Below are 27,045 nucleotides of genomic sequence, written 5' to 3' on the forward strand. Positions count from 1 at the left end.
CCTATTTTCCTGCATCCTGAAAACCCTAGCTTTTATCATTTGATAGGGTTGCCAACCTCCAGGTACTAGCAACCCTATCGGGACCCCATAAAATCAGATCCCTTGACCCAGTCTTCACCAAACTTTGGGGTTCATGCAAGGAGAGTCCCTTGAAGCTATCCTGAAAATTTGGAAACTCTACCTCCAAAAATGATTTTTCAGTGTAAGGATGTGTCACTGGTCACCAAGACTAAATTAATTCATGCCATTGTATTATCTATTACCATGTATGGGTGTGAAAGCTGGACAGTGAAGAAAGATGATAGGAAGAAAATAGTTTCCTTTGAAATGTGGTGTTGGAGGAGACTATTATGGATACTGTGGACCACCAAAAAAACAAATCAGTGGGTTATACGTAGATCAAATCAAGCCTGAACTGACCCTAGAAGCTAAAATGACTAAACTGAGGCTATTGTATTTTGATCACATTATGAGACAACAAGACAGTCACTGGGAAAGACACTGGGAAAGACACTGGGAAAGACAATCATGCTAGGAAAAGTTGTGGGCAGCAGGAAAAGAGGAAGACCCAACAAGAGATGGATTGACTCAATAAAGGAAGCCACAGCCCTCAATTTGCAAGATCTGAGCAAGGCTGTCAAAGATAGGACATTTTGGAGGACTTTCATTCATAGGGTATCCATGAGTCGGAGGCGACTTGACGGCACTTAACACACACACATACCTCCAAAAATGCTTCCACAGGAGCTTTGAAAAAAATCCCCATAGACTTCAATTCAACTGAATTTTTTGGTAAACCTGGAAATAAAGCCAAATACCATATTTAACGGTATAGGTTATTTCAAGTTTACCAGAACAAAATCAGGCCGAATAAACCCAAACCCAAAATTTACTGAATTTTACAAGCCTATGAACCACACACGGACCCTCTTTGCCTTCTGCCTTTTAGCCTCCTAATGGCTTCAATGGAGCTTCGGATGCAGGCAGTGGTGTCAGCATATGCTGAGGTGGGGCAGCCGCCAGGGATCCACCACAGCACTGTGTGATTGGAGGTAAGCTGTGGCAGCCAATTATTGTCTGGCTTAGCCTCCTGTGGCAGCCATTTTGTGGCAGTCCACCATGTAGGGTTGGGAAATACCTGGAGATTTGGGAGGGGCAGAGCCTGAGGGTGGGGTTTGGAGAGGGGAGGGACTTCAGTGCCATAGAGTCCAGTTGCCAAAGCGGCCATTTTCTCCAGGTGAACTGATCTCTGTTAGCTGGAGATCAGTTGTAATAGCAGGAGCTCTCCAGCCACCACCTGAAAAAAAAACATTTTTTTAAAAAAATTGCATGGCAAATCTCATGCCCTGGCTCTGCCCACTTTCTAAAAAGAATTAGAGTTGGTTTTTATATGCCGACTTTCTCTACCACTTAAGGAAGAATCAAACCGGCTTACAATCATCTTCCCTTCCCCTCCACACAACAGACACCTTGTGAGGTATGTGGGGCTGAGAGAGTTCTAAGAGTGGTGTGACTAGCTCAAGGTCACCCAGCTGGCTTCATGTGTAGGAGTGGGGAAACCAACCCAGTTCACCAGACTAGCGTCCACCGATCTCCGGAACTCGCCAAATTCGGTGCGCTCTTTCCCCGCCTTTTTTTGAGTTCGGTTCCATCCGAACTGAAAACCCCCGAATCGGGGAAAATTCGGCTGTTTGTTCGGTTCAGTTGCCTAACTGGCAACCAAGATCAGGTTAATTCATGCCATCGTATTCCCTATTACTATGTATGGGTGTGAGAGCTGGACAATGAAGAAAGCTGATAGGAAGAGAGTAGATTCCTTTGAAATGTGGTGTTGGAGGAGAGTGATACGGATACCCTGGACTGCCAAAAAAAACCAAATCAGTGAGTTCAAGATCAAATAAAGCCTGAACTGACCCTAGAAGCTAAAATGACTAAACTGAGGCTGTCATAACTTTGGACATATGAGAAGACAAGAGTCACTGGAAAAGACAATCATGCTGGGAAAAGTTGAAGGCAGCAGGAAAAGAGGAAGAGCCAACAAGAGATGGATTGACTAGATAAAGGAAGCCACGGCCCTCAATATGCAAGGATCTGAGCAAGGCTGTTAAGGATAGGACACTTTGGAGGACATTGATTCATAGAGTCGCCATGAGTTGGAAATGACTTGACGGCACTTAACACAACACACACACTGTAATATTCTTTTTTTATTATTTAACTTTATTAAGAAACAATAATAGAGGAAACACAAAAGAAAAAAATTAAGTTACAATTGAGATACTAAATGTCAAATTTCTCCACTGAGACTTTCAAACTATACAAAGAATAGTCGTATCTTCTCAATTTATGTTGACTTCCCAAGCTTATTCTGGTTGATATTTATCTGTCTCGATTATATCACGCATTTTATGAATTACTCTATATTAAAACAATTGTGAATAGAAAAAACTGTCATAATAAACCAATACCTAAATAAAATTTGTCTTAAGACTCATAAATTTGTGTAGTCCAATCATATTTTCAAACCATATTTTAAGTTGATATAATTTTGAAATGGCATCCATGTTGAGTCATATTTATCCAAGTTTTTATCCTCGTAAAGAGCAGTCAATCTAGCGGACTCTTTGTAATTCAAAAGTTTAAAGATCCAATCTTCCTTTAAAGATCCAATCTACACTGTAACATTCTTAAACATGGGGCTGCCCTTGAAGACAGCTCAGAGGCTTCAATTCGGTAGGTCCCTTTCGTATGGGCTGTTTGACCCATTTTGGTTTCTGAAGGCAAGTGGGATTTTCTAAATGTTACACACACCTTAAGGATAAAACGCTGTCCTCCCAGAGTTAATAAAGCCTTAATCCAGACTTTCCAAAAGCTGTTTTGATTTGGGGGTTTTTTTTTTGTTCTTGCACTTTATCTCTTAGGTGTGTGAAACATTTTTAAAAATCTGCTTCCTTACATTGTATGCAGTTTTTTCTTTGGGCCCTAGGGTTGACAAGTCCTTGCTGGCAACTGGTGGGAGCTTCCTGGGGTTGGGCCGATACGACCCGGAAGTGACACAGATGCTCTAGTGATCTCCTCTGAAAACTCTGTGATTTCCATAGAGTTTGGGGGGTAGTGTGCTAGAGCGTCTGCCCCAAAAACCTTCCGCCAATGGCAAAGAGGGACCTGGCAACCCTAAACCACTTCTGGTATGGTTGCCAACCTCCAGGTACTAGCTGGAGAACTCCTGCTATTACAACTGACCTCCAGCCGATAGAGATCAGTTCCCCTGGAGAAAATGGCCACTTTGGTAATTGGGCTCTATGGCATTGAAGTCCCTCCCCTTCCCAAACCCTGCCCTCCTCAGGCTCCGCCCCAAAAACCTCCCGCTGGTGGCGAAGAGGGACCTGGCAATCCTAATTCTGGATAAACCAGATTTTTGGAGGTGATTGCTAGAGGGTCCACATCCAGGTCAGCAGAGCACCAAATAACCCAATGGTCTGATTCAGGATAAGGCAGCTTCAAGTATACCCGGAGGAAATCTAAAAATTGACTCTTTGTCATTATATTGGCATGAGTCTGCTAGGGCTTTCTGCCCAGTTTTAGGCCCGTCCCTTTATAACTAGAAAGGTCACAATGAAATCCCTTAAGCAAACGCAACTGCATCGCCCTCAGATTCTCCCATCCCATTCTTCTCGTGATCCAAGCTGAATATTTTGGCTTACTTCTATCAACTATGATAAATAAGCCGCTGCTAGGATATATATTATTCCGTCACTGCCATAAAATATCTAGTCATATAGCGCATGTTTCATTTAAAAGCGGTTGGGCTGGTCTCAGTTTGAGCCAGTCAGTTACTTCAGTGCTAAATCAATGTAACGTTGAAAAAGTGGGCTATTAATAATCATAATCCCTGTGAAGGATCACTTCCTGATTGCATAATCTTACAAGAAGTAGTAGGGATTCATCTTTTTTTCTTACCTTCTATGTACTGTAGAGAGCCAGTGTGGTGTGGTGGTTAAGGTGTTGGATTAGGATTTGGGAAACCCAGGTTGGAATCCTCACTTTGCCATGGAAGCTTGCTGGGTGACCTTGGGCCAGTCACACACTCTCAGCCTTGACCCTGACTAGGGTTGCCACTGTTGGAAGTGACAAGACTAGTGAGTCAGAGAGATAGAGGGGACAAGATACTGGGGCATCCTTTCTCTACTGCTCTGACCTATCCCTTTGATATGTAGATTGCTACTCTTAAGGAAACTTCCTTCCTTCCTGTTTTTCTTCCCCACCTCCTCACACACACTGGCACTCTTCTCCATCTTGCCACCATGTGGGAAGGACACGTGTCCTGGATCTCCCTCCATCTTAGCTAGTTAGAATAGATAGGCAACTATACTTTTCTCTATCCTATCCAGAACTGGATTTCCTGCAATAAATGAAGTATATTCGTTAAATAGACAAAAGTCTCCTAGCAATTTTGTTCCTGGCACACACAGAGGTTTGGATGGGCTTCTCTGCACACGACAGCCTTTGTGCACTCTGCTAATTTAACAGGGATTTGGGCATAACAGCCCTCACAATCCAACAATCCAACCGCCTGGTCCCTCTTTGTCACTGGCGGGAGGTTTTGGGGGCAGAGCCTGAGGAGGGAAGGGTTTGGGGAGGGGAGGGACTTCAATGTCATAGAGTCCAATTGCCAAAGCAGCCATTTTCTCCAGGTGAACGGATCTCTATCGGCTGGAGGTCAGTTGTAATAGCAGGAGATCTCCAGCTCAGCCCTAGACTTCCTTGGTGGTCTCCCATCCAAGTACTATCCAGGGCCGACCCTGCTTAGCTTCCAAGATCTAACAAGATCAGGCTAGCCTGGACCATCCCAGTCAGGGCATAATTAAGTGCCTTCAAGTTGCAGGTGACTTATGGCGACCCTGTAAAGTTTTCGAGGCAAGAGACGAACAGAGGTGGTTTGCCGTTGCCTTCCTCTGCAACCCTGGACTTCCTTGGTGGTCTCCTTTCCAAGTACTAACCATGATCAACCCTGCTTAGCATCCATGCTCTGGCAAGCTAGGGCTAGTCTAGGCTTGAGGCATATGTTTATAAGAAATACCTCTGCAGAATTGTAGATTAGCAGAATCGTAGCTGTACGCTTACTAACAGTGCGATCCTAAACAGACTTACACCCTTCTAAATCCATTTAAATCAGTTGGCTTAGAAGGGTGTATCTCCATTTAGGATTGTACTGTAAATCACAGTATTATAATTGCACAGACCTTGTTTTAGATTTATTTGCAAACAGTGTGAATGTTATCTATATTATGGTTATGTACTGAACATCTGAAGACACGTCCTACAAGCAGCCTTCAGCCTACACTAAGTTTAATTTAAAATCAGCCTTTGTTTGGACAGCTTGTGTTGGATGCAAGCCAGTGTATATACTAAAGTAGAAGTGTCATTCACCTGATTCTCATCACAGCAAGCTTTATGCTTTAACTCTTTCCTGATGTAGGGGTTAGTTAGGGTAGACAACCTCCAGGTAGTAGGTGGAGATCTCCTGCTATTACAACTGATCTCCAGCCAATAGAGATCAGTTCCCCTGGAGAAAATGGTCGCTTTGGCAATTGGACTCTATGGCATTGGAGTCCCTTTTCTCCCCAAACCCCTCCCTCCTCAGGCTCCACCCTAAAAACATCACACTAGTGGCGAAAAGGGACCTGGCAACCCTAGCTGTAATAGTGGGAGATCTCCAGCTAGTACCTGGAGGTTGGAAACAAATAAGACACCTCTATACACCTATCTTAAGATGGGAAATTCAGTATAGGAATAGCTGTAACTAATGCCAACAATTTTGAGGCTATATATTTACAGTATGTGGTAATATACCCACCAGCATCACATATTACCAACAACACATGTATTTATTTCTTTTACACATAGAATTTATGAACAAAGACACATTCTCAGCACTTCCTATAAAAGGTAAGTATAATAGTATTGCATCATAATCAATTTGTCCTTTATGATGTATTTCTTTTTCTTTTGCAGCAGCTGATTAGTTGAAGGAGAAAACGATCGTTTCAAGGCACAGGGGCCGATTCTTCTTCAGTTCTTCAATCATACGTCCTATGCAATTTATTTCTCATCATCCAAAGTTTCAGGTTTCAATTGAATAACCATTTATGGATATGATGTACAATAAGTCCCCACACAGGGTAAGTAACAGGAATCAGTCCACTCTGGTAACGATCCCATTGGGATCGTGTGGGGACTTATTGTACATCATATCCATAAATGGTTATTCAATTGAAACCTGAAACTTTGGATGATGAGAAATAAATTGCATAGGACGTATGATTGAAGAACTGAAGAAGAATCGGCCCCTGTGCCTTGAAACGATCGTTTTCTCCTTCAACTAATCAGCTGCTGCAAAAGAAAAAGAAATACATCATAAAGGACAAATTGATTATGATGCAATACTATTATACTTACCTTTTATAGGAAGTGCTGAGAATGTGTCTTTGTTCATAAATTCTATGTGTAAAAGAAATAAATACATGTGTTGTTGGTAATATGTGATGCTGGTGGGTATATTACCACATACTGTAAATATATAGCCTCAAAATTGTTGGCATTAGTACCTGGAGGTTGGCAACCCTAAATAACATACAAAGTACAACGAAACCCCAAGGAACCCCCTTCCTAACACCTGAGGCCTAATCCCAATTTAAAGTCATAGCAAACAAAATGACCTCACAATACCTCCTATGGAATCCCCTCAGAAAAGATCATTACCATTCCAATAGTAATCGTGGTACAATGAAATTATTCAGCATAAGAGTTGTACTGCATGAGATAAACACTTGGGACCACTTACGTTCCTGAAAGTTTTTAATCATTATGATGAAATCTTACTTTTTATCATATGTGGGGCAAAGGAAAGTCTGAATACTACTCACTATTTCGCGCTAGAGAAGCAGTGTTGGTTTTTATCCCCTGATTTTCTCTGTCTTACAGTCTCAAACTGGCTTACAATCACCTTCCCTTCTCCTCCCCACAACAGGCACCTTGTGAGGTAGGTGGGGCTGAGAGAGTTTGGAGAGAACAGTGACTAGCCCAAGGACCCCCAGCTGGCTTCATTTGGAGGAGCGGGGAAACCTACCCAGTTCTCCAGATTAGAGTCCACCGCTCTTAACAATTATACCACGCTGGCTCTGTAACCACTATACCATGCTTGAAAGGAGGGGTATACAAATTTAAATAAATAAGTATTCCTATTTTTATAGGGTGCACCTTATAAAGAAAAAAAACACAGCTTAGAAGAATACAAGGTCACACATGGAAGATATGCATTCTTTAAAACAGCCGTTTGGTCCGATGTTCCAAGTTATCTGATTCATCACTGGCTAAAACTTTAGCTGCAAACAAACAGAACTCCGCCCTGGTTATATCTCCAATTCCCAAGGATCAAGCTATGCATGTTTCCCAAATGAGTTTCTAGCTAAAGCTTTCATTCTTTTTTCTTTTTTTTTCAGGCAACTGATTCTTGATCCTCTTAATCCATTTATTTGGCTGTGTTTTAGGAGCCATAACAGCTGTGCTGGACTCCACATTAAGTCCTCAGCATAAAATATTGCGTTCCTTATTATCTGTGTTAGATATCTGCCCCTCAGACGATAATGTTTGCATTCGGAAAGGCCGAGCTGCAGAGAATAATCTTTCTCCACGTGGGAGCAGTGCCCGTAGACGGAGGGTTCCCCCGTTTCTTCCTGTCCCACCAGTGCACGTTTAGGGGACCACACAAGACTGCCCAAGAAATGAAGAGGTCTGTGCATGCTTCCCATATCTCCATCCAGGCCAGATCCTCCGCCTGGACCGAAGACCCACAAGCTGTAATTCCTTGGCTGAACGAAGGCAGAGAGCACCATGCCCAGGGAGTGATATCTCCTTTGTCAGAAACTATTTTGCAATGGAGTGGAAAATGAAGAGACGTGTCAAGGGAGGAGCAGAGCTATTTATTTACTGGCGTTCCCTCCTCCCCAATTATTCATTTGCAAGAGCTACCCTGCAAGAGGAGAAAAGTGTCAGAAAGCGCCATCATGACTGGTAGGGTTGCCAACCTCCAGGTACTAGCTGGAGATCTCCAGCCGATAGAGATCAGTTCCCCTGGAGAAAATGGCCACTGTGGCCATTGGACTCTATGGCATTGAAGTCCCTCCCCTCCCCAAACCCCGCCCTCCTTGGTGTTCCCTGCAAAAATCTCCCACCAGTGGCAAAGAGGGACCTGGCAACCTTTTTCTTACTTTGTGGTGGTAGCAGTATGCTTGTAATGGAGCTCAGGCGTATTACACAGCTCAAAGATGCCTTTTCTCTGCCCGCAAAGCCCTGCCTAGGGGAGCAGCTGTGATCTCAGGGCATCTTTCTCCACAGTTTGAGTGTAGTGGTTAAGAGTGGCAGTGTGGTGTAGTGGTTAAGAGTGGCAGACTCTAATCTGGAGAACCAGGTTCGATGCCATGCTGTTCCACATGAGCGGCAGACTCTAATCTGGAGAACTGGGTTCGAGTCCATGCTCCTCCACATGAAGCCTGCTGGGTGACCTTGGGCCAGTCAAAGTTCTCTCAGAACTCTCTCAGTCCCGCCTACCTCACAAGGTGCTTGTTGTGGGGGTGAGTAGGGTTGTCAACCTCCAGATATTAGCTGGAGATCTCCTGCTATTACAACTGATCTCCAGGTGACAGAGATTGGTTCCCCTGGAGAAAATGGCTGCTTTGGCAATTGGACTCTATGGCACTGAAGTCCCTCCCCTCCCCAAACCCCGCCCTCCTCAGGCTCCTCCCCCAAAATCTCCAGCCCAGAGCTGTCAACCTCATCCAGTGAGGAGATGGAAGGACACAAAATTGAACCAGCACAGAGGGTAGAATAACCATGTACAATGTCCTGCCTCCCTTGGACAAAGTGCAGATAGAAATGGCATCTTACCCTTTGGAAATCAGCTACCATTTGTATGCATTAAAAAGAATTCATTGTAGTGTTACAAGGCAGGGTTGCAAGCGCCTGGCAGCCAGCAAGAGACACGGGGGTCAGGGACAGTGTGGGAAGCCATCAGCGACAGGATGACATCACTTTTGGGAGATCCTGGACATCACTTTTGGGACATCACTTTTGGGAAATCCACCTCTCTAGGAATCACCAGGAACTCTCTGGTAAAACCGTAGAGTTTCTGGTGATTCCTCGAGAGTCGTGATGTCAGTTCCAGGAGGCTGGTAAGCCTAATCGAAATGATGGTTTTGTCAGGAAACCAGAGCTCAAAACGAACAAATGAAAAAGCAGGAATTGGTATGAGCTTTGTTGACAGCTTTCAGGTCAGTCTTTGCATGGTATTGTAAGTTACAAACCTTTCCCGTGAAAGGTAAATGGCTGAATAAAGTCTGGTATCTGGCAAGATGACTTAAAAGTTCTTCAGAGTTTCAAAAATTTGAGGAAGCTGAGGGAGAATTGGTCTCCCTTGATACAGCATGCAGAAAAATGCATTTAATGGTTTGCTGTAAGTTTAACTTAGAAAAAAGATTTACGATATGTTGTTGTATAATTAGGATGTCCCCCCCTTTACAGTATTTAGAAATATGTCTCATGTAAGCTTCATATTTTGATAGTTTTCTAAATAAAAAGGGGAAATTCAAAATGTAATACATAAATAAATGGTATCAGGTCAAGAGTTCCCGCTTTAAGTGAAAACACATTACTGATAATTGTACAGCATCAGGGAGTCATGACCCTGTATTGGCCCCCATATCAGTTAAAACACTTGTATCAAAGTAATGTAATATGTTTAAACATAAATTCAGCTGCAGTTGATTTGATTTACAGTGCAGATCTACACTGAATTACGTCCAGATAACTCCACTGAAGTTAATGGGCTTAGAAAGTTGTAAAACTTCTTAGGGTTGTACGGCCTGGTGTTCAGGATTTTCTACATAATCCTGAGTTCTAGCAACTTGCCTTTTATATCTGAAATATATTTTCAGGATTCTGTACAGAAACATTATTTTGTGGCATTATCACACCCAGGTATATTCTTAGATTCCTGATAATAGGAACTGCACACATTCAATCAGTATCAGTTTAATTGTACATAGGGTTGCCAACCTCCAGGTAGTCTAGGCTGGAGGTTGTTTCATGTTTCTTATAAGACCACAGCTTAGGTAGAGTCTTCAGATAAATTACACACACCTGTAACCAGCATTCTAAGCATCTAAGCAGCTAAGAGCAGAGCAGCCCAGTGGGCGCGTGAAACTTCTAACCTCAGAGAGATTATATGAATATGGTAACTTATTGAAGGTATGCAATTATCACTGTATCCAACATTATGTTGTATGCTTTATTGAGTACTATAGACTGTGTCTAGTTCAAAGAGTAATAAGCTTAGAAATTTGTTATTATTTTGTTTCCATCTTAAAGGAGCTTTGACTCCAATTGAAAGGAGAGCTGATGAAGCTGCCCACGGGGTAGTGAAAACGCAAAGCATCTGGACGGCGTTCCTCTCCACCTATCATCCATCATCTTTCTCCCGGTTCCTGAGGGAACAATAAGCATATGAACAGTACAAAATTCTAAGAGACTAATACGTCATTGAATGAGATAAGCCAAATATATATATATATTTGTATTTTTGTATTGTTTTGTATTGCCTCACATGTACTCATAGTTATTTTCATAAGTTTCCTTTATTAGATTGTAATTTTTTCACTTTTGTCACTAAATTCACTGGCTTATAGAATAAGAGTTTGTATGTCATTTATAGAGCCCTTACTATACTTTCTCTCAACCTCCAGGTAATAGCTGGAGTTCTCCTGCTATTACAACTGATCTCCAGCGGATAGAGATCAATTTACCAGGAAAAAATGGCTACTTGGCAATTGGACTCTCTCTCTCTCTCTCTCTCTCTCTCTCTCTCTCTCTCTCTCTCTCTCTCTCTCTCTCTCTCTCCATCTAACTAGCCATCCATCTATCTAGCCATCCATCCTTCCATCCATCAATCCATCATCTGTCTGTCTTTCTGTCCATCTGTCTGTCTGTCTGGCTGGCTGGCCGTCTGTTCGTCCGTCCGTCCGTCCGTCCATCAGTCCATCCATCCATCCATCATCTGTCTGTCTGTCCATCCATCTGTCTGCCCATCCATCCGTCTGTCTGTCTTTCCATCCATCTGTCTGTCTTTCTGTCCATCTGTCTGTCTGTCTGTCCGTCCATCCATCCAGCCATCAATCCATCATCTGTCTGTCTGTCTGTCTGTCTTTCCGTCCGTTTATCCATCCATCCATCCATCCATCCATCCATCATCCGTCTGTCTGTCTGTCTTTCCATCCATCTGTCTGTCCGTCTGTCCATCTGTCTGTCCATCCGTCTGTCCATCCATCCATCAATTCATCTGTCCGTCCGTCCGTCCGTCCGTCCGTCCGTCCGTCTGTCTGTCTCTCTCTCTCTCTCTCTCTCTCTCTCTCTCTCTCTCTCTCTCTCTCTCTCTCTATCTATCTATCTATCTATCTATCTATCTATCTATCTATCTATCCATCCATCATCCATCTATCTGATTTGTACCCTGTCCTCCCCTGGCATGGGTGGGCTCAAGGCAGCTTCCAACAACAATAAATACAATATATCATTAACAGTAAAACATATTACTTTAAAACCGAGAATGCTATTCTAAAATTACAAGAAGGATTTCTAGGCTATATAACTGGCTCATATAGATAATCTGTCCTCAACAAGAGGAAGTTGGTACAAGGATGACAAAGATGACAACAGGAAGAGCCACTGAGAAGCCCCCAGGGCCAAAGGAAGAAAGGAACAGGAGGAGACAAGGGAAGGGACATAAAGGAAAGGGAGGGGGAAAAGAAGGGAAAGGATAAAGGAAAAGAAAGGATGGAGGCCAAATGATCTACATAACCTGGGGCTGTGACTCAGTGGCAGAGCCTCTTCTTGGCATGCAGAAGGTCCCAGGTTCAATCCCCGGCATCTCCAGTTAAAGGGACTAGGCAAGTAGGTGATGTGAAAGACCTCTGCCTGAGACCCTGGAGAACTGCTGCCGGTCTGAGTAGACAATACTGACTTTGATGGACCAAGGGTCTGATACAGTATAAGGCAGCTTCATGTGTTTCATGTGTTCAACTGGGACTTTCTGGGATCTATGGTTGCCAGCTTAAGCTTGGCACATTCCCGGAGATTTGGGGTGGAGCCTGGGGGAGCAGAATTTGGGCAGGGGAGGGACCTCAGAAGGGATGTGGTGCCACGGTCCCAAAGCTGCCATTTCCTCCAGGGGAACCTGAAATCTGGAAATCAGTTGTAATGCTGGGAGAACTCCAGGCCCCAAGTGGAGGCCTGGCAACCCTACTGAGTTCTAGCCATTGTTCAGCCTGGAAGCAGGAGAAAAAGAAATGTAGGAAACAGATCCTGCTGGCTAAAGATTGTTCCAAGTTTTTCTGGAATAGCCAAGTTATCAAGGAAATCATGTTGCCTTTCTTTCAAATGTGTACATTCACACATCCTCTCTGCACAAACCGGATGGCTTTTCCAGCTTGGGTTGCCTGTAGTACATCTGGAGAATCAGTTGCTCTTCTGGAGCAGAAACTGCAGTTTTGCATGGTGCACCAGAACCTAGAAGGCCTTATATGGCATGAGGAGACCAATGTAAATAACCCATTTACTATGGGTGTGGAGCCGCACACAGACAATCGTGTCCAAAGTTGGAGAATCTCTTAGATGTTGAATTCCAAAGCACTCCAACTGGAGCTGGAGAGAAAGCATGGTGTAGTGCTTAAGGTGTCCGACTAGGGTCTAGGAAATCCGGTTTCAAATGCTCACTTTACCATGGAAACTTGCTGGGTAACCTTGGGCCAGTCAAAGTAGTTTTGGATTTCACACATTAACAGATCACTTCAGGATACAATGGTTCCATATTAACATACCACACCCTCATTAGCACATTATCTTGATACTTACAGGACAATGATTAGCACATTACCTTTGATACTTTTTGCAGGACAATGATTCAGCTCAAACCCAACCCCTTTATGACTATATATTACTCTTCCTACACACTTGACACTGAGAGACACTGTCCTTCAGTGTTACTCCTCTGAAGATGCCTGCCTCAGCTGCTGGCGAAACGTCAGGAAAGAAAATACCAAGACCACGGTTACACAGCCCGGATAACCTACAAGAACCAAAAATCAGTATTGTCTACTCAGACCAGCAGTGGCTCTCCAGGGCCTCAGGCAGGGGTCTTTCACATCACCTACTTGCCCAGTCCCTTTAACTGGAGATGCTGGGGATTGAACCTGGGACCTTCTGCATGCCAAGCAGAGGCTCTACCACTGAGCCATGGCCCAGTGGTAGAAAGTGTACTGGTAGGGTTGCCAGTTCCCTCTTCACAACCGGCATGAGGTTTTTGGGGCGGAGCCTGAGGAGGGCGGGGTTTGGGGAGGGGAGGGACTTCAAGGCCATAGAGTCCGATTGCCAAAGCGGCCATTTCCTCCAGGGGAGCTGATCTCTATTAGCTGGAGATCAGTTGTAATAGCAGGAGATCTCCAGCTACTACCTGGAGGTAGTATATGCCCAGTGGTTTACTGGCTGTATTACTTTGAGCCATCTTGTTTTGTTAATGGCTGAATATTCCATTATGGAGAACCAGGTTCAATTCCCCACTCCTACAGGTGAACCTCCACAAGGGCTGGGCCTGCTCCTGGCCATCAGCAATGCATGAGGTGACTGGGTTTTGACCTGACAGTGAAGGTACAAGAGCAGAAGATAATGGGTGTCCCATGCTTGGGCGTCAGTGGCAGATATACTATGAAGTTAATGAAGCTTAAGCTTCAGAGCTCCTCATCCTGGAGGGGCCCTGAAGCAACTTTTTTTTAAAAGAGTGAATTTTTCAACAAAATCGATGGAGTTTTTTAAGTGTTTGTTATTAAAATAAGGCTATTGTAGTGACAGAATCATAAACCAATGGGTTGTAGTACTTAGACTGACCTTAGAATATGTTCTAATGCCCATTTCATAGGGCCTCAAAATGTCCCTGCAATTGGTCAAATTTCAAAATTTTCTCGGGATCTTGCAGCACCTGAACCCCCAGCTGCATGGGCTCACTGAGCTCACCAGAATCTGTTCATAGCCTACATTTAGGCAGCTGGATCCTCAAATCCTTCATTGGTGCATGGCTTAATAGTTCTATAGCTCAGCCCTTAGGCTAGAGCCAATCAGAACCATAAAAAGACACCTGAATTCTCAATTCGGGCTGCACTCGTCTCGCATGTGCATTTTAACACCAAAAATCAGATATTCACCTCTTTCTCCGAACGAGCCCCCTCTGATGACCTTCTACCTCTCTATTAGAGACTGAACCAGTTTGGGTTGCCAGGTCCCTGTTTGCCACGGATGGAGGTTTTGGGGGTGGAGCCTAAGGAGGGCAGGGTTTGGGGAGGGGAGGGACTTCAATGCCATAGAGTCCAGTTGGCAAAGCGGCCATTTTCTCCAGGTGAACTGATCTCTATTGATCAGTTATAAAAGCAGGAGATCTCCAGCTACTACCTGGAAGTTGGCAACCCTAGAACCAATACATCTGCCATAGAACAACCCCACTGAAGAAGATAACAGTGGCCCATTTTCAGCGACGCCACCCCACCTCCCTGTTCTCCACCATTTGGGCCTCGAGGTCCTTGCAAGGGCAGCAGGGCGCTTTGGACCTTGTTGGATGTTGCCCTATTGTTGCTGGTTGCGAAGGGAGCCCCATAACAGTTCAAGCTTCAGGGTCCCAAAAATGTAGGTCCATAGAGTTGCCAACCGCCAGATACTAGCTGCAGATCTCCTGCTATTACAACTGATCTCCAGCCAACAGAGATCAGTTCCCCTGGAGAAAATGGCTGCTTGGGCCATTTGACTCTATGGCATTGAAGTCCCTCCCCTCTCCAAACCCCACCCTCCTCAGGCTCCACCCCAAAAACCTCCCGCCAGTGGCAAAGAGGGATCTGGCAACGCTATAGGTCTGCCACTGGTGAAACGCTTAGGGAATTTCTATTCTGAGTAATCAAAAACTTTTTAACCTATTTTGCACCATTGGCCTTGTTTTTATTTCCTGTTACTGGTGCGGCCCTTTTACTTCTTCCCCGCCCCCCATTATGATTAGGATGCATGAAAGGGATATGGACAACGGCAGCAAAAATGAGGCCAAATGGAATTTGATGCAAGCCCCCGCTGCAAATGCAACAAAATCCTGCATTCTGCTTTCCGTGCACATGCAGCAACAGAGCTTAGAAGTGCATGCAGCACATGCCCTGACAAACATGTGCGGGCTGATGTTCCATTCCCATGCAGAGCTTCCCGACCACGGCCGTCCCAGCTGCGTTCTGTATCTGCTTCAGACGGCTGTCGGTTCGATGTGAGGCCAAAAGCAATATTCCTCGTTGCGTTTCACGTTAAGGGGAACGGTTCCTCCTCTCATGTTACAGAAAGGGGCTGGCAAGTGAAGGAAGCCAATGATTTTCCTATTTAAGGCCACAGCAGAGGAATGTCTGCGGCTGAGTTCTTAGCAGGGCCCGGTGGCTGAAAAGGGCAGGAAATCCATTGATGGTGCTCATCTGATTTTTCTTTCCCCCCTCTTTTTTCTCTCTCCTTTTCTCTTTTGTGCATAGAGTCTCATGTCTAATATCCTTTAGACATGATGAGCTGTGCGCAGGGAGTCGTTTTGCTTTGCCTAGCCGTGTTACAACCTTCCTTTATTTTGGCACAACAAGACGGTGAGTAATGCCCGCTGCTCACGGGTTTTTAACAAGCATTTTGTTTGCCAGTTTCGTTGCAGGGCTTGCGAGGAACCTGCGCTGTCGAAGCGATGCACTGTGTGCCAGGGCGAGGAAGTCGAAGGGGTGGCTGTGAAACGCCGCTGCGATAAAAGCCGGCAGTCTTTCCATGCGCTTGAACATGGTGCGCTCCCTTCGCAGCTTCCTCTCCTTGCAGTTTGGCCGGTGTCGCTTGACAAGTCCAGGAAACTTTGTAACGTTTCTTTCCTCAGGCTTTTGGAAATCATATTTTTTTCCCAGAAGTGCTAGCCCAGAGAAATCTAGAACTCATTTGCCATAGACAGTAAGACAATGTTTCCTGCTGCTTGTGACAGGACTATTGTTTGTTGGATAGGAAGCATGGTTTTGGTGTTGGGGGCATTTCCCGGTCGCCCTCCTCTTTTAATGAAGACAAGGTTCTCGGGTGAAATAGAAGGACTTTCGGTAAACCAGATTGCTTTGATTCTGCTTTTGTAAAACAGCTGAGAAACGCGATCTCCGGCTTCTCGTGTGCTTTCCTGTTTCCGAGACCTTAACAGAAGGGTGGGCGAATTCCTTCAGCCCCAATTCCCCACACACACACACACACTCTTCAGAGGCAACTTCAAGCCATGAACCTCTAAGTGTTGATGCTGCAATCCAGAGCAGAGTTACCTCATGCCCATGGAGAGCCAGCGTGGTGCAGTGGTTAAGAACAGTGGTTTGGAGCGATGGACTCTGATCTGGAGAACCGGGTCTGATTCCGCACTCTTCCACATGAGCAGCGGACTCTAATCTGGTGAACTGGATTTGTTTCCCCACTCCTCCACATGAAGCCAGCTGGGTGACCTTGGGCTAGTCACAGTTCTCTCAGAGCTCTCTCAGCCCCACCTACCTCAAAGGGTGTCTGTTGTGGGGAGGGGAAGCTAAGGTGATTGTAAGTCGGTTTGATTCTTCTTTAAGTGGTAGAGAAAGTCGGCATATAAAAACCAACTCTTCTTCTTCTTCTTCTTCTTCTTCTTCTTCTTCTTCTTCTTCTTCTTCTTCTTCTTCTTCTTCTTCTTCTTCTTCTCAATGAGCCTTTTATCTGAGGAAACGTGCCCAGAGTGGGATGCGTGTGTATAGGGAACAAAAGGGAGATAGCTTTAAAATGAATTTGTCTTAGGACCTGTGATGTTTGGTAATGTGGATACTCGGGCGATCCGTTTGGCTTTTAGCAGATTTTGTCAGTGGAGAGTTTTGAGCGTTTGAGTGTGCCGTTACGGGGCAGCCTTGTCAATCAAAGAAGTCTGCCTCAGCAAATTGATTAATGGAAACAAAATAAGAAGCCACATTTCATTACCTCCACCATAACCTCCACCAAACGCCTATACATTCGCAGAAATTGTATCTTAAATTACAGGGAAAGTTGGTTTGATTATAGGGATGACAAAACCCTCTGAAATGTGTGCCCGCAAAAGGAGATTTTTCATCACCCTTGCTTAGGGTTGCCAACTCTGGGTTGGGAAATTCCTGGAGATTTGGGGAGAGGAGCCTGAGAAAGGTGGGACTTGGGGAAGGGAGAGCTCTCAGAAGGATATAATGCTATCGAGTCCACTCTCCAAAGGAGCCATTTTTTTCCAGGGAAACTGATTTCTATAGGCTGGAGATCAGCTGTAATACTGGGAGGTCTCCAGGCCCCACCTGGGGGTTGGCAACCCTATGTTTGCTCATGCAACCTTCACTTCTTGAGGAAGGCAGGTCTGACATTGTGTAAAGGGCAAATAATAATGAGGGGCAAGCAAAATGACCCCCTGCTCCCCATGGTTAGACCTCACCTAAAATATTGTGTTCAGTTTTGGGCACCACAATTTTACAAGGGTGTAGACAAACTGGAACGTGTCCAGAGGAGGGCAACAACGATGGTGAGGCATCTGGAGACCAAGTCCTATGAGGAAAGGTTGGAGGAGCTGGGTATGTTTAGCGTGGAGAGGAGAAGACTGAGAGGGGATATGATAACCATCTTCAAGTACTTGAAGGGCTGTCATAGAGAGGATGGTGCAGAGTTGTTTTCTGTTGCCCCAGAAAGTCGGACCAGAACCAAAGGGTTGAAATTAAATCAAAAGAGTTTCTGTCTAGACCAGGGGTCTGCAAACTGCGGCTCCCGAGCCGCATGCGGCTCTTTGGCCCGTTGAGTGCGGCTCTCCAAACTTGGTTCGGAGCCCCTGCTCTCGCGCCCGCTCACGCCGGCAGCCGGGCTGCGGAGCCGGTGCGCCTGAGAGAGAGAGAGAGAGCGAGCACGAGAGAGAAGGCGAGCGGGCGCACTGTCTCCCCCCCCCCCCCCCGCAGTGGAGAATGGCCAGGTCCCCCTTTCCCTTGCCCTCAATGGTTGGGAGGCTAAAGCCTCCCCTCCCCTCTAGCCACGTGATTGCTGGGCAGGCGGCTCGGCGGTTCCTGTTCCCCCGCCCGCCTATCAGCTGTTGGGCGGGGCGGGCTTCCATTGGTAGACCTGGCCTCCGGCTGAGTCCAATTGGAAGGCCATGTCTACCCACTGGCTTTCTTGGTGGTAGACCTGGACTCCGAGGAGGGGGAAAAGTCCCCCTTCAGAGGCCAGGTCTACCAATTGGCTTCTATGGGCCTCTGGAGGCCAGGTCTACTGCCAAGAAAGCCAATGGGTAGACCTGGCCTCCCAATGGGACTCAGGCTGGAGGCTAGGTCTACCAATAAGCTTTTATGGCAGTAGACCAGGCCTCCAGACGAGGACCAGACGGGGAGGGGGAAATGGCAGGGACTTACAATTTAATTTTTATCAATAAATAAGATCACTATTAAGTATGATATCAAGTTTTATTCAGTGTACCTATAGTTTAATTAAGACTTAAAACTTTAATTAACGTTTATTAAGTTAATAAACAGTGTACCTACCTATATAGTTTAAGTTTAAGAAATTTGGCTCTCAAAAGAAATCTCAATCGTTGTACTGTTGATATTTGGCTCTTTTGACTAATGAGTTTGCTGACCCCTGGTCTAGACATTTAGAAGAATTTTCTAACAGTTAGAGCAGTTTGTCAGTGGAACAGGCTTCCTCAGGAGGTGGTAAGCATTCATTCCCTGGAGGTTTTTAAGAAGAGGTTAGATGGCCATCTGTCAGCAATGCTGATTCTATGAACTTAGGCAGTTCATGAGAGGGAGGGCATCTTGGCCATCTTCTGGGCATGGAGTAGGGGTCACTGGTGGTGTGTGGAGGAGATAGTTGTGAATTCCCTGCATTGTGCAGGGGATTGGACTAAGTGACCCTGGTGGTCCCTTCCAACTCTATGATTCACATTTGTTTATGTGAGAGAGCATGCAAAAATTAGCATAGCCTTTTCTGCCTTCTGCAATCGTACAGTCTCCTCTATGGAGCTTACGATTCTGCCACCCCATTCTGTAAGACTGACTGCTTGAACTGTCGCCTACAACGTGTGTGTGTTTTGCTGTCCCCGTGACCCCGTAGAGTTTTCAAGGCCGCTTCAGCAATAGGAAGAATTTTCTAACCGTTAGAGCGGTTCCTCAGTGGAACAGGCTTCCTCGGGAGGTGGTGAGCTCTCCTTCCCTGGAGGTTTTTAAGCAGAGGCTAGATGGCCATCTGTCAGCAATTCTGATTCTATGACCTTAAGCAGATCATGAGAATGAGGGCACCTTGGCTATCTTCTGGGCATGGAGTAGGGGTCAATGGGGGCATGGGGGGGAGGTAGTTGTGAATTTCCTGCATTGTGCAGGGGGTTAGACTAGATGACCCTGGTGGTCTCTTTCAACTCTTTGAGTCTATGAAATTCTATGTATGATTTAAATACATACCTTCTGATCTGGTTACTTCGTTACTTCTAATCTGGTTACTTCGCTCTTAACCACTACACCACGCTGGCACATTGGCAACCACTCGCCCATCATTCAAACCCTATGGGGGGGAGAGAGAAAACTTTGCAACAAAATAAAAAAAAGTGTGCAATACTTTTCAATTGCATCTCAGGACCTTCTTCTTGGGTTGCCAACTCCTGGGTGGAAAATTCCTGGAGATGTGGGGGTGCAGCCTGGGAAGGGACCTCAGCAGGGTATGATGCCTGAGTCTATCTTTCCAAGCAGCTGGGGGAAGTCTGGAGATGAGCTTTGATTCTGGGGGGTCTCCAGGCCCTGTCTGGAGGTTGGCAACCTGATCCTACATTTCTGATTTCCTTGCTGCAGCCCATTGATTTATTTCAGATTTCTTGTAATGTTGCACTCACAATTCTTGCCGTGTGTTCAGATGTGGAGTCAGATCACCAGCTTCTGCCTTCTGAATTCAAACAGAAATGTTGTATTCTTGCTGTCAGGCACCAGTAACATATACCAGAGGGGCAATATGGTGAGACCACACTTGAAATACTGTGTACAGTTCTGGTCACCACACCTAAAAAAGGATATTACAGAGCCTGAGAAGGTGCAGAAAAGAGCAAACAAATAGATCAGGGGACTAGAGCAACCGCCCTATGAGGAGCGGTTAAAACACTTAGGGCTGATAATCTAGGAAAGAAGGTGGTTAAGGGGAGACATGATAGAGGTCTATAAAATTATGCATGGTGTGGAGAGAGTGGACAGGGATAGGCTTTTTTCCCTCTCTCATAATACTAGAATGCAAGGTCATCTGCTGAAGCTGGAGGGTGAGAGATTCAAAACAGAGGAAAGGAAGTATTTATTCACAGGATGCATAGTTAGATTGTGGAACTCCCTGCCCCAAGATGTGGTGACGGCTGCCAACTTGGAGGGCTTGAAGAGGGAAGTGGACATGTTCATGGAGGAGAGGGTTATTCATGGCTACTAGTAAAAATGGATACTAGTCATGATTAAGGTTGCCAGGTCCCTCTTTGCCACTGACAGGAGGTTTTTGAGGCAGAGCCTGAGGAGGGCATGGTTTGGGGAAGGGAGGGACTTCAATGCCACAGAGTCCAATTGCCAAAGCGGCCAAATTCTCAAGGTGAACTGATCTCTATCAGCGGGAGATGAGTTGTAATAGCAGGAGATCTCCATCTAGTACCTGGAGGTTGGCAACCCTAGTCATGATGCATACCTATTCTCTCTAGTATCAGAGAAGCATGCCTATGATTTTGGGTGCGGTGGAACACAGGCAGGACAATGCTGCTGCGGTAGTCTTGTTTGTGGGCTTCCTAGAGGCACCTGGTTGGCCGCGGTGTGAACAGACTGCTGGACTTGATGGGCCTCGGTCTGATCCAGCAGGGCCTTTCTTATATTCTTATGTAACACTGAAGCTGTCCTGTTTCCTTGGGAGTCTCCCTTCCCATTGCTGGTCTTCAGCTGTATCCCATGCGGTCCCCCATCCCCAGGGGTGCCCAAGCACTCAGGACAGTTCTTTGGAGGAAAGGAACACATCCCTAGAACTGGAAGAGCCAATCCAGAGCGTTTCCCTTAGATCTTGCTCCTGCGTTTCTCCCAGTGTTTGGTTCAGGTTGTGAATCTTCTCAGGTTGAGGTGACAAATAAATCAAAATCATATCCTTTTCATGGATATTCTTGTGTTTCCCATGGTCATTTCAGGGTAGCGCTGCCAAATCCCCCCACCACCAGCTACCCACAGGGGATGGGGGTAGGGTTGCCAGATCCCAGTTGGGAAACCCCCAGAGATTTGGGGATGGAGCCTGGGGAGGACAGGGACCTAAACGGAGTACAATGCCGCACTATTAGGGTTGCCAGGGCCCTCTTTGCAACTGGCGGGAAGTTTGGGGGCAGAGCCTGAGGAGGGTGGGGTTTGGGAAGGGGAGGGACTTCAATGCCATAGAGTTCAATTGCCAGAGTGGCCATTTTCTCCAAGGTAACTGATCTCTAGTCTGGAGCCTCGAAGGTGCAGAAACAGTGGGCTGGCATGCTGATGTTTATATGGGCGAAGCGGGGTTTTCTAGGCCTGTGAAACTGTTCTGTAGGTGTCGAGAAGGTTTATATTGCTAGTATCAAATTAATGGGGGTGAGTTTTTCCCCCTCAATACGTCTTGCCAACTGACAAGCTTTGGCAAGACTGAAGGAAGCTGTTGAGCGTACACGGCGCTTTTGATCTTGAAATGTAGCCTTCGGCTATGGATTTCATTTTGGCCCCAGTAACTTAAAAACAAGGGCTTGCAGCTCGATTATTAGGGTTGCCAGCTCTGAGTTGGGAAATTCCTGGAGATTTGGAGGAGGGGGATCCTGGAGAGGGTGGCATTTGCAAAGGAGAGGGACCTTAGCAGGGTATAATGCCATTAGGGTTGCCAACCTCCAGGTGGCACCTGGAGAGCTCCTGCTCTTACAATTGATCTCCAGGTGACCAAGGCCAGTTCCACTGGAGAAAATGGATGCTTTAGAGGGAGGACTCCATGACATTGTAACCCCACTGAGTTCCCTCTCCTCCCCAGGCTCCATCTCCAAATCTCCAAGAGTTTACCAACCTGGACCTGGGAACCCTACCCCCCATACCCTGCCAGTGGCTGGGGGGACCTGACACCCCTAAGTGCCATAGAGCGCCCCCCTCCAAAGCAGCCATTTTCTCCGGAGGAACTGATCTCTGTCGTCCAGAGATCAGTTATGATTCTGGGAGATATCGAGGTTCCGCCTGGAGGTTGGCAAACATGTGTGCTGGTCCATGTGCCCAGCACCACATTGGTGACCCATCCTTGAAACATGCCTGTGTCATGTCATATACCGAGCTCCCTCCCCACCCCAAACTATACCCTCCCCATGCTTTGCCCCCAAATCTTCAGGAATTTCCTAACCTGGACTTAGCAACCCTATTCAGGACTCATTTATAGGGTTGCCAACCTCCAGGTACTAGCTGGTAGATCTCCTGCTATTACAAGTGATCTCCAGCTGATAGAAATCAGTTCCCCTAGAGAAAATGGCTGCTTTGGCCATTTGACTGCATGGCATTGAAGCCCCTCCCCTCCCCAAACCCCGCCCTCCTCAGGCTCCGCCCAAAAAACATCCCGCCGGTGGCGAATGAGTACCTGGCAACCCTACTCATTTACTTTGGGGTGAACTAAGATGATGTCTTCTAGTATGTAGTAAACTGTCTTCGGTTTGAATTTCTCTCTCTCTCTCTCTCCCTTTATGACTAACCATTAGATACAACTAGGAGCCATCTAGTTGATGGTTATTCTCCTTTACAAGAGTTGGGAAGATATTTTTAAAAAAATTAAAAAGCATACTTGCATACTCCCAATATTATTTCTATTGTCTGATCACTGGACTTCATGACCCCCATTCCTATCGTTGCTTTCATGCAAGAACTCTTTCTCAGGGAGAGGTTGACTTCCTCCTCCCTCAGTGAACTTTTCATCCGGTAACTACAGAGGTTCTTGTCGCGTTTAATAGTTATATAATTGGCACAAATGTAATGCCTTATTAGAAGTATTCTTGTTTTTCTGTTGGGAATTTGTTTGTTTGTATTATTTAGTAGCTCAGAAGAAATTATTGTTAAGTGTTGGTATTGTTAAGTATTATTAGGAAGGAGCCCTGTGGAGCAGAGTGGTAAGCTGCAGTACTGCAGTCCAAGCTCTGCTCACGACCTGAGTTCGATTCCAACAGAAGTCGGTTTCAGGTAGCCGGCTCAAGGTTGACTCCGCCTTCCATCCTTCCGAGGTCGGTCAAATGAGGACCCAGCTTGCTGGGGGTAAAGGGAAGATGACTGGGGAAGGCACTGGCAAGCCACCCCGTAAAACAAAGTCTGCCTAGGAAACGTCGGGATGTGACGTCACCCCATGGGTCAAGAATGACCCGGTGCTTGCACAGGGGACTTTTACCTTATTAGTGCATGTAATAACCTCTTTGAAAATGGACTATTGGTTTTTGAAATTGACAACTGAAAACTGATTGATGGTATTGAGCCAGCGTGCTGTTTATTTCGCTTTAGCTGTACCTATTTTTCAGCATAGGTTTGTTGTTTAGGTAATTACCTGGAGGTGGGCAACCCTAATAGTCAGGGAAGAGTGGGCAAGCACTGGGAGGACTGGTAAACGAGCAAGTGGATGGGGGACTGATAGGTGGCTAGGTAGTGGGGGAGGAGAATGCAGATGGGAGGACAGGGGTGTGTGGGTGGTGGGGCACTATGGCAAGAAGAGGAGGGAAAGGGTGCCCTGAGCACAGTCTGCCCATGGCCCACTGGAACACAGAACCTAGGGTTGCCAGGTGCCCCTTTGTCACTGGAGGGAGCTTCATTGTGGTGGTGGTGGGTGATTCATGCATGCGCCGTAATAACATTGCTTCCGGATTTACCCCGGAAGCTCAGGGACACTCTAGCACATTTCTAAAAAAAAAAAAAAAAAAACCTCTACGAAAACCATAGAGTTTTGGGAGGAATGTGCTAGAGCGTCCCTGTTGCTTCCGCGGTCAACCCTAGGGTTGCCACCCCTGTAATAATAGGAGATCTCCAACCACCACCTGGAGGTTGGCAACCCTACTAAAAGGTGGTGTGTCGATTCTTTGCATTTAGGAACAGATGGGGAGTTTTGGCTGTGAAGGTCTGAAACAGAGCTGAGTGAGAAATGCTTGAGAATCCCTGCTGTAGAGACCGTACGAAGCAGAACACGCAGCTGTGCTTGGCTGGTTTTTTGCCGATTACCACATGGAGAATGAGAGCATTCTCGAAACTTGGCGTTGCAAAATGGAGCCCTCAGGCCAGAGAATGTGGTGGGGAGGGGGGGAGGATTGTCCACGGTTTCCTGTGATTTTCAAAAGTCCTTGTCTAAATTAAGGTCTGGGGAATCCACATCCTCTCTCGAGGTGTCCTGAAACCAGGCCCGTTTCAAACCTTATGTGCTGAGGAAAGCAAGGCCATAACCATTGCCTTGCAAGATTTCCATATGTGGTTTTTGACTTGAGACCAAGACCCATTAAACGTTTGCCAGAAGGATACAGAGCTGGGAGGAAAAAAATCATTGCTTTATTGCATTGAAGGAGAGATGAAGGTGAAGCTATTCTTACTTTATTACTTACTGACTTTATTCTTGCTTCTACTTTAACAATGTTGAGCTCAGCGCCACTATATCCTTAATAGATTTCTTTGTTACCAGCAGAATTCCTATCCCTTTCCATGGCTGAATAAATAGGGTTGCTAACCTCCAGGTACTAGCATAAGGAAGGGGTCCCCAATCTTTTTAAGCCTGTGGGCACCTTTGGATTTCTATCAAAGGGTGGTGGGTGCAATCACAAAACAGCTGCCATAGGACGTGGAACCATCCAAAATTGATGCATCCCTATTCTCTCCAGTCTCAGAGGAGCATGCCTAATATGTTGGGTGCTGCGGAAGGCAGGCAGGGTAAATGCTGCTGCAGTCGTCTTGTTTGTGGGCTTCCTAGAGGCACCTGTTTGTCCCCTGTGTGAGCAGACTGCTGGACTTGATGGGCCTTGGTCTAATCCAGCATGGCCTTTCTTATGTTCTTATGAATACTAGTCATGATACATACCTATTCTCTCCAGTATCAGATGAGCATGCCTATTATATTAGGTGCTGTGGAACACAGGTGGGATGGTGCTGTGGTCTTGTTCCTAGAGCCCCCTGGTTGGCCACTGTGTGAACAGATTGCTGGACTTGATGGACCTTGGTCTGATCCAGCATGGCCTTTCTTATGTTCTTATGTCCAATTCCCAAAGCAGCCTTTTTCTCCAGGGGAACTGATCTCTATTGCCTGGAGATCAGTTGTAAAAGCGGGAGATGTCCAGTCACCACCTGGAGGTTGGCGACCCTAGTCTGGAAAGTGTGAAGGCCTCTTCATGCCATGACATGTGAAATCACAGCAAACGTTTCCTGGGGCCCAGCCTGCGTTGCTGTTTAGGCTCCTGGCATATGCTTTAAGATCTCTCGAGCCCTGTGAAATTTAATTTCACATCAGTTTATTTCTCAGGCTGCCTCTTTTGGCATGTTTGCTCAAGCTGTTAAGCAGAGGGAGCAAAGGATCCCTTCCGTGGCCAAACGGATACCAAACTGCATGGAGCAGAAAGGGATCAGCTGCAAAAAGAAAAGGTATCGAAGCCTTTTAAGGCTCTGCCGCCCTGAGTACAGAGCAGCTGGATGGATTTGAGGAATCTGCTTGGCAGTACTGATGGATTGCAGTCACAATCCTGGCTGGCCCTCAAGAGGGTTGCCAACCTCCAGGTGGGAATGAAACAAAACTTGTGTTGTACAATGAAGTCAATATGAAAAATCACAGCACCTGTGGCCAATAATATAATATATCTTCACTGCAAACGTGTATATTGGGGTTGGCAGGTCCCTCTTTGCCACCAGTGGGAGGTTTTTGGGGCGGAGCCTGAGGAGGGCTGGGTGTGGAGAGGGGAGGGACTTCAATGCCACAGAGTCTAATTGCTAAAGCGGCCATTTTCTCCAGGTGAACTGATCTCTATCGCCTGGAGATCAGTTGTAATAGCAGGAGATCTCCTGCTAGTACCTGGAGGTTGGAAACCCTAGTGGATATGAAAAAGCCTTATCAACAAAGTCACAAACATGAAATTGAACCCAGAGTAACAAAATCAATTGGGGTTAGAAATGCTTCAATGAATCAACTAATTGGAAATGCGAGAATCAAAACCATCACGCTGAATAACATTGAAGAACTCAAATGTCCAAATTTCGCCATATACAGTTAAAGTCTTAAAAGACCATAGTTTCTAGATGAAAGACAGACAGGGATCCGGTAACTTCCTGTTTCATAGTGCCTTCATCAGTCGTGTGAAAAAGTGTTCTGTAACATTTCCTGGATGCACATCAACAATGTCTCAAAATTCTATGAAATGCATAATCAGCTTATAGCACATGTGTGCTAAGTGCTGTCAAGTACCTTCCAACTCATGGCGACCCTATGAATCAAAGTCCTCCAAAATGTCCTGTCTTTGACAGCCTTGCTCAGATCTTGCAAATCGAGGGCTGTGGCTTCCTTTATTGAGTCAATCCAGCTCTGGTTGGGTCTTCCTCTTTTCCTGCTGCCCTCAACTTTTCCTAGCATGACCCTCTTTTCCAGTGACTCTTGTCTTCTCATAATGTGACCAAAATGCGATAGCCTCAGTGTAGTCATTTTAGCTTCTAGGGTCAGTTCAGGCTTGATTTGATCTAGAACCCAATGACTTGTTGTGGTTGTTGTTTTTGGCAGTCCACAGTATCCGTAACATTCTCCCCCAACACCACATCAGCTTTCTTCACTGTCCAGCTTTCACACCCATACATAGTAATAGGAAATACAATGGCATGAATTAACCTGGCCCGTGAATGCACCAGCAACTTACCTCGCTATTTACACGTG

At 45.9% G+C, this 27,045-nt stretch overlaps 1 protein-coding gene across 1 annotated transcript in view; it reads left to right on the forward strand.

The window, feature by feature from the left end:
• The first annotated feature begins 15,161 nt into the window (after nucleotides 1–15,161).
• COL3A1 (collagen type III alpha 1 chain) overlaps nucleotides 15,162–27,045 on the forward strand; it is a 103,736-nt gene continuing 91,852 nt past the window's right edge. The window contains exons 1-2 of the mRNA XM_056861226.1: nucleotides 15,162–15,397; nucleotides 15,818–15,939. Coding sequence (XP_056717204.1) covers nucleotides 15,162–15,397; nucleotides 15,818–15,939 — 358 coding nt within the window. The remainder of the gene's footprint in view (nucleotides 15,398–15,817; nucleotides 15,940–27,045) is intronic.

Source organism: Euleptes europaea, chromosome 15, assembly GCF_029931775.1.
Source record: "Euleptes europaea isolate rEulEur1 chromosome 15, rEulEur1.hap1, whole genome shotgun sequence".
Lineage (NCBI taxonomy): Eukaryota > Metazoa > Chordata > Lepidosauria > Squamata > Sphaerodactylidae > Euleptes > Euleptes europaea.